General features: G+C 36.0%; 1 protein-coding gene across 5 annotated transcripts in view; it reads right to left on the minus strand.

Annotated features, from left to right (window-relative positions):
- Positions 1-12,316, minus strand: part of LOC306865034 (CTD small phosphatase-like protein) — a 42,663-nt gene that overhangs the window by 5,877 nt on the left and 24,470 nt on the right. For 2 of the 5 annotated variants that reach the window (XM_079409363.1, XM_079409362.1), the window contains 3 exons: positions 8,235-8,267; positions 4,616-4,717; positions 1,028-1,084 (listed from right to left, as the gene is read on the minus strand). In XM_079409363.1, the coding sequence (XP_079265489.1) occupies positions 1,028-1,084; positions 4,616-4,717; positions 8,235-8,267 (192 nt within the window). Of the gene's footprint in view, positions 1-1,027; positions 1,085-4,615; positions 5,089-8,234; positions 8,268-12,316 lie in introns of all 5 variants that reach the window. The other 3 variants (XM_079409365.1, XM_079409364.1, XM_079409366.1) reach the window with 2 other exon arrangements.

A 12,316-nucleotide genomic window follows, 5' to 3' on the forward strand; every position in this document is an offset into this window, starting at 1 on the left:
AGAGAGACAAGACGCTGACACTGAACTTTTAACAAACCTCTTCGTTGAGTTTCAGTCTTCAACTTGTAGTTCAGTAGCTGCAACCAAGTGCAAGTAACCAAGAACAGGCCAACCCTGATCCACAAAGCCTATCCTGGATTACTTGAACCAGGTACCAGCCACTTTGCAGATGTATTCCAGCAACAAATATTGACCATATTGACACACAGATTTACAATCAACACACTCCAGACTCCCCTAAAGTGGGTTTACTCTTTGTTCAGACTGGTGACATTTGTTTATTTCAAGTTTTAGTTACCTCGACTTCCAACACACATTTATGTTCAAACAACTTGAAAAGTGAATTTTGCATCCAAAAACCCCTTTAAATTTCAATCTGTAAAACCTAAAAAATTGCTATTGTATTTTTACAGTAAATATCTGGCAACCACAGCTGCTGTTTTTTTTTAACCGTAATTTTATAGTTTTCTCTACATTTTTACAATATAGTAGCCACAAGATGATGTACTGTAGCTAAAAATGTTAACATGATTTTAATATGAAAATCACTTAACATTTTCTGTGTGAAGTTCCAATTTTACAACTTTGTTTACCAGTGCCCCAAAATAGCTGTAAAATTTGAGCTTTATGGCTCAAATGTCGCACATTTTTAGCATTTTATTTTAGCATATTATAATGTAAGAGCTTTAATAAAATTATTTTAAATCCTCCAAAAATTGGTTCCATCCACTTCGATTGTAAGTGCCTCATTGTAAACCTTGATTTTTTTGGTTCCTTTTCTTTTTAAAAGAAACAAAGGACAAGTCAAAATTAAATTAGTTTTTATTATCCAATAAATGCTGTCGACTTGTATGGAACCCATAATATTCCTTTCATTTAAATTTATGACATATGTGTCATAAATTGTGACACTGCAGGACAAAAACACAGTCCAGATTCAAAGGGAGCGAAGGCTTTGATAATAATCCGTTGCAGACAAAGTGTGAACATTTACCCATGGCTACATTTGAGCCCATTTGCACGGTACCTGATGAACTGTTCCGTCAATCTCCACAGGGACTATAAAGTCTGCATTGCTGATGGGCTGCAGGCACAAAACAGGATATCACACATTAGGAGCCTGCTTGAAACCGACTGTAAGCATGTTACAGCTGTATCAACTGCGCTGTTCTCTGAGAGAGCCAGAGGGAGGCATGCACCGCTTCACAGCTACCTGTAGTCAAGACTTTCAATTAGACTGAGCGTGTATGTGCATGAGTGTGTGCATTTGAGCGTGTGTGTTTCTGACAGCTGACTGCATGGAGCTGGAACTGCAAGCGTCTTTGAAAAGAGACTTGATACGCTTTTAAAGAAAGCGGAGGGAGAGAGAGGAGGAGATGTGGTGTAGAGCGCTGGGAGACGATGAAAGAGACTCAGCGGGTGGCTATGAGCTGTCTTATTGCAAACAGAGAAAGGGAAAGGAAGATGAGGATAAGAAGAAGAGAGAAAACTTTTGCTCTGTTCACTTTTCAAGGGCTTGTTAAAAACAAGGAAATTCTGTGGATCTCAGGTCTGATTGGATGGCAGAGGAGGAGGCTCATCCAATATTTGACCTGGCTTGCATAACATCATAACTGTGATGGATAGTTTCATTAACAATAGGCAGACTGCAGAACATAATATTCTTAATTAGTATTTTTCTTAAGTAGTCTTGTTTTGAAATAATTAGTTTTGTATTTTATTAATATAATTTTGTTTATCATTTTTTAAACCATAAATTTACAGATTATTTTATGCTTATAAGGCTATGAAAACTAAACTCAGTTAAAGTCTCAGAAAAAATTTCTTTTTTATTATTAAGTAAATTTATCATATTTTAAGAATGTTTTTACTGGAAAACAAGAAAAACCATTAAGACAATGATTTCTCAGTTAACAGTTTGAATGTTTATCTAGAAATACAGTGGACAGATTCTGGAATGTTTTAGTAATTTAATGTCTGTCTGAAATAAATATTTAATGAAGGGACTTATTTCAGATCAGTTTTCACAGTCAACTGATTTACACATCAGTTCATAATATGGCCAGCAGGAGGAGTGGGTGGTCTATATGAATGGGGACTGTGACACTGGCACAGCGGTATTTATTAGCTAGAATAAATGCATGAAATATGTATAAAAAAAAAAAAAATCCAAATCCTAAACTCAACATATAAATTGTAGTTGGAAGGGGTCTTGCGTAACCCTAAAGGAGTTAATTTTGTACAAATTACTATCTGACTGTACATTATCCTATTTAATACATGGCTATTTACCACATAAGAAAATACATTGACTTCGGAGATTGAAGTAAAGTAATTAACTTATTTTATTATATGAGGAAAAAATATATTTTTTTGAAACTAGGATACTGTAGGTGATTGGCTGTCAGTGGAAATGGTCAATTATCAGTTTAGAAGTCATTATACAAAAATATTCTGACTGACGAAAATCAAGAATTCCAGACAGCTATGTATTGAAAATATTTAAACAAAAACATAAAAAAAAAAAAAAACAATCCATTGCATTAAATACTAAATATTTCATATTCTTGTTCAAATACTTTTTGTAGGCACTGTATGTAAAAAAGAAAAGAAAAAGAACAACATCTGTCACTGAGAAAATCAAGCCAACTGAGACAGAACATTCTAATTAATAATTATAAGTAATAGAATATATTGTAAACACTCGTCAAGTATGGTCACGGTCAAATCGTTTTTGTGTAACTGTGAGCATAACTTTGATGTGATGTGTGGGTGTATGTGGGTGTGTGTTTTGGTGTCAGGATGGGCGTATTTGTGTGTATGTGAGATTGTGAATGCGCACAAAGGCATGCATCCCTCTCTCTGGGCCTCTTTCTCTCAGTCGCCGCCTTTCTCTCTTCTCTGAGCAAAAACAGGAGCTGCCAGGCAGACATTTTAAAGGAGGACAGGCTTAACAAAACACAGTTATTAGTCTTAGAGCAAACACATTCAGTATCTGTCACTGTCTTTCTCCTTTGGAAGCAGGGATGTATCCAGCTGTGGAAGACATGTATGCATTAAGCAGGATGTGTGTACATATGTAAATGTGGGGTCATTGTGTGTAATCAACTGGCTATAGTTGTTTACTTGACCGTATGTGTGTGTCTGTGTGTGTGTGAGAGAGAGCTAAAAACCAGCCTAAAACCAAGATGCAGAGAAGTGGGTCACTGCGCTCAGCAGGTGGCTCCCCGAAGCGCTACTTTTCTAAGGACCAGACAAACATTTAATCTCGGAAGAGGATTTAATTCATTTGGGACTTCAAATCCACCCCAACAACCTCAAATACTGTCAATGCCTTTTATTATCATGTAATAGAAGGCATTGACATTGCTCAAATTATTCATCTGGCCACTCAAAAACAATGTGCAAGAGTGAATGTTCTAAATTTGCTCAATATTTATTTAGAAATAGGACTGAGATGGAAGCTCTGTCCCAAAACCTACTGAGCTGCCTCACTGTCTAGTGCCTACATAGGCAGCTGCCTTCTAAGGGAGCATTCAAATAAATGGTAAATAAAGGACGAAACTCCATACAAATAGCACTCTGCATGAGAGACCTGTTTCACAATTGATTCCAATAGAGTTTAACATTTAGCATGTTGCTATGTTAGCACATAACACTTATTAAAATGCATAACACAAAAATTGGTTAAAATAATCCATTTCTAATTACACTGAACTATTTTTAACCATTTTTTGTCATTCCTTAAAAAACAAAATACATTCATGATCAACATTTTGCCCGCATTCTCCACCATCTTTGATTATTGTGTATTCTGGGACTTCCTTCTTTGCAAAGGATAGTTAATATGGAAACTGATACATTCAAGGCCCAGAAACGTATAGGGACATTGTTAAAGTAGTCCATGTAACATCAACCATAATATTATGAAACTACGTGAATACTTTTTGTGAGCAAAGAAAACAAAAACAATGACTTCATTCAACAATTTCTACTCTTCCGTCTCAGACTCTGCCACACATTCACAAGAGACCCACCATGCAGGAGTTGAATTAAGTTATTTTTGTTTTGTTTGTGCATAAAAAGTATTTGCATAGCTTCATAACATTGCGGTTGAACCACTGATGTCTCATGGACTATTTTATCGATGCCCTTACTACCTTTCTGGGCCTTGAACATGTCAGTTGCGTTGCTCACTAAGCAGGGTCAGAAAGCTCTCGGATTTCATGAAAATATCTTAATTCTTTTTTTTTTTCCCGGCCGGGAAAAAAAAAAGATAAAAAAAAAAAAAATCTTAATTCTCGTTCCGAAGATAGTCTTCCAGGTTTTAAATGACATGAGGGTGAGTAATTAATGGCAGAATTTAAATTTTTGTGTTAACTATCCCTTTAAGCCTACTTTTTAAAAGGCTCCCTACATAGGCAGCTAACTACGTTTTAAAACAATATTTAGTAATACTTGGCGCTATTCAAAAGCTTGTCAAATAAAGAACAGCAATGGTTGCTAAGGTAAAACTGATTAGCAAGGCTCAATATGCCACTTATTCGCTGCTATATGAAGTATAATAATAACAAAATTGCAGTATTTATGGTTGTGTGTGTGTTTTCAGAAGTACCTTGAAGGAGCTGTGCACGAGGGTCTCGTCCAGGTCAATGACCACACAGTTCTTGCCGTAATCATTAATGCTGACCTCAGGCAAGAGGTATTTGGCTGGAGGCTGGAGGAAATACGGCACAGATGAATACATGGAGAGAAAAGCAAACAAGCAGTTCACTGGAGGATAAAGATGCATGCTTATATCAGCCAGACATTCAGAGTTATAATCAAAAGCTATAGGCCCTTCTCCAATGAGACAACATGCACTGGAGATTGTTCTGTTGTTGCCCCAAATGATGTTCTGGGATCTGGTGGTTTTGGATAACCTTGAAACAACGATCATAGCTTTGCGTTAAAGTGACTGTCCCCCCGTTTTGGCTTCACTGCCAAGTCGTGTTGCCTAAGCACAAGCTGCCTCTGCAGATGGTCTGCCAGTAACAGGAATGAGATGTCCTTTACTAAGCCTGACCCGAGGGAGGCAGATGGAGTTGCCTATGGGAGCAAAACACACTCTCACATATCTAAAGATGCAAGCGAAGTCATATACAGCACATGCATAATTTATGCACATTCATGACAGTAATATGCCGAATATTCTTTACATGTGCATTTCTGCACGAGTGTGGAGGAAAGGTCATGGAGGACATGGGCTGGATGATTTATCTGTGCCAGTATGAATCTGCTGGAGTCCTCCATGACCTTTCACTGCCAATATTTCCACCTCATCAGGTTTGAATAACTATTTGCAAATCGAATGACATTAAACTACATTAAAGTTTAATTATTACTGTAATTCATAATTATTCCAGTATGTACTTTAAATATTTAAAATGTGATCAATGTGTCAAACATAAATAAACCTATAGCCTATAAAGTGAGTCTCAGTGTATGACCTTATATCAGGAATACCAACATCATTTCCACAATAATTTTTATCTTATGACCAATAACAGGCTGATATTGAAATTCTGTATTATTTTGTCTACAAAAATAAAAGTATATAATATTTTTTTTATGGTCTATGCTGAACCCTGTTCATTTGCATCAGAGTAAAATTATCAGGAAATTTTCTTTTGAGTGAACTTTTCCTTTAAGGCATTGCAATATTATAATATATGGTTTGTAAAATAAAAAATATATATATTTTGAGATTCGCCAAAGATTACATTAGCAGTGTTATTAAACTTAATTAACTTTGAATTCTAAGTGATTGAAGACTAAGTGAGTGTTAGATGAGAGCAAATGCAATTTAAAAACAAAACAGAAAATAGGGAAATAAACATGCACAATTAAATATCCAATATTCACCAATACTAATAATTAATATTTACAAAATAGGTTTTTTGAGTTTTACTATCAACGAGGGAACATTCAGTCCCCACATGGATACACAAACAAGACCACACAGATGGTCAAATTTATGCATGCTCCATGAGTACAGGCAATTACATCATAACTCTGAAGACTTTACGGTTTTCAAACAATGCTTTAACCATAATTGAAGCCTCATGCTGTGTCAGTCAAATCACAGCATTCATTTCATGGCTTTCAAACACATACGATTTATCACTTGCTTGCATTATGATAATCTGTTTGCTCTGAGTGAAAAATTACAGTCAACAGTTTGTGGTTCACTAAATTCCCAACTTAACCTTTTCCCCAATCCAGACACTTTCAAAAAGCATTAGAGAGAAGATATTGAAAGCTTGACATCATGCAGTTGAAAATTTCAGTCATTAGTGTCAGCCAGATCTGGAAGCAGGCAGTGAGACATTCCCAGCTGTCATCTTAGAAAACACCAGCTGATCCGAGGTTTGATTACAGTTACTGTGAGAATTAAAACTCCTGCCAGCGTTTTCTCAGCGTGGATGCTCGATTTTTGCTGAGCAGGCAGAGGCAGGTGGAGTGCGTTTCAGGATTTGGGTCTCCCCTATCTCAGGCTCAGCGTGAAGGCCTGGCTCAGATCAGCAAACCTCACTGCACGCTCTTCCTCTAGCAGGTGCAGTGTGGGATGATTTGACTCTTGGAGACTGCTGTTGTCCTCAAGTACAGCTTATTGCTATCAGCACTACCAGTCTGCCAATTACATATGACTTTATGGTTTGAGTGTGGAGGAAAAACAGTATGACTCTTCTTGTGAAACAAACAAAAAAAGTCTCTACACAATGAAAGTCAATGGGGTCCAATCAGTGTTGTTTAGGACTCAATTGTATGGAAACCTGCTTCTGCCACTGAATAAAAATTGCAAGTTGCAAGGTAATTGTAAGTTCTTCCCCTCACAATTCTGACTTTCTTCTTGCAATTGCATGTTTACATCTTGCAGTTCTGACGTTTTTCCCCTCAGAATTGTGAGTTATAAACTTGTAAATGCTAAGGCAGAATTGCAATATAAAAACTTTTTTTTTCTCAGACTTCTACTCGCAGTTGTGAGTCGAATTCTGAGGGGAAAAAAAGACTGATATGTATTCAGAATTGTGAGTTTATATCTTTATTATATCAAAAAATTGTGTTATAAAGCCATACCTGCGAGATATAAACTCACAATTCTTTGAGTTTGAGAGTCTGAGAGTCGCAATTCTGAGTTTTTTTCTCACAACTGAGTTTATATCACACAATTCTGAGAAAAAAACTCAGAACTGCAAGTTTATATCCTGCAATTCTGACTTTAACTCGCTATTGCAAGTTTATATCTCACAACTCTTGAGAAAAAAAGTCAGAATTACCTTTTTTTTTATTATTCAGTAGCAGAAATGAACTTCCATACAATTGACTATTGGCCAAAACTGTCAAAAAATTCTTCCAAATATCTTCTTTTGTGTTCCACAGAAGAAATAAAAGGTTTGGAATGGTGTGAGGGTGAGTAAATGACAGAATTTTCAATTTGGGTGATCTATCAATTTACTTAACAAATTTTGAGTTAAACAGAATACTGAATTGGAAATAATTAAGGGCAGTTTGTTGATTTGATCGGTTTGATCTGAACATATATGGCTATGATATGTTGATATTAACGTCAATATTTCCCTCCCCCATACAAGCTGCTTAGGTTTTGTCAGCAGAAAAACCCATATCAAAGGCAGAGTTATTACATTTTGATGAAATATTATGAAAACAGTTTTTTTTTTCTTTAGAACAACGTGCAGTGATATGGACAACAAGACATTTACCGAAGTACTGATATCGATCAAAACATTTTGATAAGATCTGAGCTGTGCATGAGTGTTTTCTGTAATGAATGAAAGTAGATGCCGGCAAAAAACAAATCTGCACTGAAGGATTGTACAGGTCATTGCAAAATGTATTGAATATAGATAAGTGATTTAAGTGATAGGGTAAAAGTTAAACCCCATGAAAATAAACACTACACTGAAGCCACTTTTGTAAAACCCATTTGTGTCACAATAACAATTATCTCCATGTAATCAATTAAATTCAAATGTTTAATCAATTGAAAGCCCAAGGTTTAAATCCTTCTATCATTTATGCATATATGGCTGTTTTCAAAGATGCTGCATACTTTATGTAAAGTGATGTAGAAGCTAAATGCATCCCAGAAAAATGAAGTCAGGCAGGTTTCTCTCAAGAGATGAAAATATATGCATAAGCATGCACGCAAAATAAAAAAAGATAATACATACACTGGGAATAGGGATGACCTGGACCTGATCACACTGAGAAACAAAACCAGATAGATAGAGAGAAAGAAAAAAAAAAAACAGAAAGAAAGAAAAAAACAAAACGGAGGGAAGAGAGTCATCAAAAATAAATAAAAACCAAGCACAACAAACATGACACTGTGAAAGCAAACATCGCAACAGAGATTACAAACAGTTGTAAATTATTATTACATGACTGACTAACACACAGACAGACATGCTGACAAAAATCACATCCTTGTTCACAGCGTAATCCTGCCAGGATTCTCTCTGTAAGGGCTGTAAAACACATGGGGTTCGATTTAAGTGTCTGTGGGTCTAAAACAGGGCAGCTTCGAGTGCATGCACATGTAAAATAGAAGGACGTTCCTCTGCAGATCGTCAGTCATTTGCAAGCAAACACTGGCGGCAATGCGATCTGATTCAGTCCATTTATAGCTGCTTGTACCTGCTTTGGCAGCACACATGAGTGTTTGTGGAGTGCTGTGGCTTGAAGTTTCGCCACGGACAGTGAGGTCATTTCACACAGTACACTGCCCAGAGTTTGTGTGTGTGTGTGTGTGTGTGTGTGTATGGATGTGTGCAAGAGACAGAAAGAAAAAGAACAAGAAAGAGAGTGAAAACACACTAAACAATAGACACAAGGCACTAAATGTGCTGAAATAACTCTACAATTATGAGTATTTACTGCAAAGTGCACTCTGCAATTTTTTGTAAATATTGTGGCAGTCTTTTTGGTGAACAAGACATCTTGTGTGAACAAAGCGTTCGAAAAAAGGGGTTTACCAAGATAAAGCAAGTTGTATTCAGCTGGTCATGTGATGTCAACATTGCGGCCCCCATGAGGTGGTCTGCTCCATGTAAAATAAAACATCTTTTATTAGGCTAGTGATGGCCTGGAATCTTTGTGATGAGTGCGCAAAACAAAAAACAAAACAAAAATTAAAAAGGTAACTGCGAGTTTTTCCTCACACAATTCTGAATTGTTAGAAACTCAATTGCGAGTCCAATTCTAAGAGGGAAAAAGACTGATACATTCTCAGAATTGCAAGGTTATATCTTTATATCTCACAAGTCAGACTTAATAACTCGCAATTGTGCGAGTAAAACTGTGAGATATAAACTCAAGATGAAATAAAATGTCCCTTTATTTACTGTAAAAGAACTGTCATGTACTTGATCCCTGTGTGACATGTTTGTACCATCCCAGTGTAGTTTTATTGCTCAAATTTTGGTTGTTTGGAGCTCTTGGTTGTGTTTCCTTCAAGTATCAATTTCGTCTCAATTGTTTCTTCTAAAATTACATAGGAGAAATAAAAGCAGAAATAAGCAAATTAATTAGCTCAGTTTTGTCTTGTAAGAATTTGATGAGACATCACAGACTATTGACTGCAGTCAGACTTGGCTAGTCTCAGTTGCATTTGAGATTTTTCTCAGGAGAACAATCGGAAAATCAGGAGCAAACGTTTCAATTTGATTTTGCTCCCTAGGAGAAACAACTAAGATATTAAAAAGATCTCATTTGTGCTTTTTAGTTTTCAACATGGTGACCTGTTTTGCATAATCACATTATTAGGTTTCGAGTGCATGCACATGTAAAATAGAAGGACGTTCCTCTGCAGATCGTCAGTCATTTGCAAGCAAACACTGGCGGCAATGCGATCTGATTCAGTCCATTTATAGCTGCTTGTACCTGCTTTGGCAGCACACATGAGTGTTTGTGGAGTGCTGTGGCTTGAAGTTTCGCCACGGACAGTGAGGTCATTTCACACAGTACACTGCCCAGAGTTTGTGTGTGTGTGTGTGTGTGTGTGTGTATGGATGTGTGCAAGAGACAGAAAGAAAAAGAACAAGAAAGAGAGTGAAAACACACTAAACAATAGACACAAGGCACTAAATGTGCTGAAATAACTCTACAATTATGAGTATTTACTGCAAAGTGCACTCTGCAATTTTTTGTAAATATTGTGGCAGTCTTTTTGGTGAACAAGACATCTTGTGTGAACAAAGCGTTCGAAAAAAGGGGTTTACCAAGATAAAGCAAGTTGTATTCAGCTGGTCATGTGATGTCAACATTGCGGCCCCCATGAGGTGGTCTGCTCCATGTAAAATAAAACATCTTTTATTAGGCTAGTGATGGCCTGGAATCTTTGTGATGAGTGCGCAAAACAAAAAACAAAACAAAAATTAAAAAGGTAACTGCGAGTTTTTCCTCACACAATTCTGAATTGTTAGAAACTCAATTGCGAGTCCAATTCTAAGAGGGAAAAAGACTGATACATTCTCAGAATTGCAAGGTTATATCTTTATATCTCACAAGTCAGACTTAATAACTCGCAATTGTGCGAGTAAAACTGTGAGATATAAACTCAAGATGAAATAAAATGTCCCTTTATTTACTGTAAAAGAACTGTCATGTACTTGATCCCTGTGTGACATGTTTGTACCATCCCAGTGTAGTTTTATTGCTCAAATTTTGGTTGTTTGGAGCTCTTGGTTGTGTTTCCTTCAAGTATCAATTTCGTCTCAATTGTTTCTTCTAAAATTACATAGGAGAAATAAAAGCAGAAATAAGCAAATTAATTAGCTCAGTTTTGTCTTGTAAGAATTTGATGAGACATCACAGACTATTGACTGCAGTCAGACTTGGCTAGTCTCAGTTGCATTTGAGATTTTTCTCAGGAGAACAATCGGAAAATCAGGAGCAAACGTTTCAATTTGATTTTGCTCCCTAGGAGAAACAACTAAGATATTAAAAAGATCTCATTTGTGCTTTTTAGTTTTCAACATGGTGACCTGTTTTGCATAATCACATTATTACCCGAAAACAGCATAGACGACATGCAAATAAACAGGCACAATGCATTCTAAGTGTAAGTGTATTCCCCCTTAAGTGTACATAGCCAATGGGAGAAAGAGAGAAAGAAAAATAAAGAAAAAGGAAGGAGGGGAAGGAACAAACTGGACAGTAAGTAATCAATCACACAAGACACATACTACATAGAAACAGTTCAGGAGTATTACTAGGAGATAGACATTTTCAGCAGACACAGTTACATAAATTGAACTGTTTGACAAAGATTCCATTGGAAATTTGGTAAAAAGAATTAAGGAATTCTAAAATTGAAAGACAAGAAAGGATACTAAGATGGGTGGAACATGACTTACAGTTTAAACCAGCAAGACTGGATCTTAGATTTAAGCAATGGAGTTCAACATCCTTCTGCCTTATCTCTACCGAGAATGGACTAGAGTTTCCAACAACTTTCTCATATATATATATATATATATATATATATATATATATAACTTAGATAAACAAGACTTTTTCCGTTACCTTCAAGTTAGACATTATTTTAATAAAAATATAAAAGACCCAGAGGATACGGGATCAACGATAGTACATATATTTGTAGATACTTATAAAAAGAAGGTGAATAAGAAACTTGTCTCAAGAATTTATTCCTTTAATGTCAACAACAAAAAACATTCAACAATGTATGTGAAACAAAAATGGGAAAAGGAAGCCAATATAACTAATTATAACAGAAGAAGAGTGGTTAACTATGTGCAGAACACAGATGACCACAACTAATTCAGATTCATGGAGGGAATTTACTTGGCAGAATATAATAAGGTTTTTCATAACTCCAAGAATAAAAAAAATTCCAAACTGGAAATCAAAAAGTTGGTGAATGCTGGAGAAAATGTGGAAACGTAATGGCTGACCATTTTCACATCTTTTGGGATTGTAATATTATTCGTACTTACTGGCAAGAGCTGAATAGAGAGCTAAATGCAATAATGGGATTGAATCTTGAGTGTAATTTTAAAACAATGTACTTGGGAATTTCTTCTTCAAAAATAACAAAGAAGGATATATACCTCTTTAATATATTATTAGCAACCAGTAAGAAGGCCATTACAAGGAAATGGCTCAAAGAAGATCCCCCATCTGTATGTGAATGGCAGGAAATTGTAAATGATGTGTACAGTATGGAAGTGCTGACCCTTTCCTTAAGACAACAATCTACAAAAATTTCATCATGCTGGGGGAAATGGTT

The sequence above is a fragment of the Barbus barbus genome, assembly GCF_936440315.1.
Source record: "Barbus barbus genome assembly, chromosome: 46".
Lineage (NCBI taxonomy): Eukaryota > Metazoa > Chordata > Actinopteri > Cypriniformes > Cyprinidae > Barbus > Barbus barbus.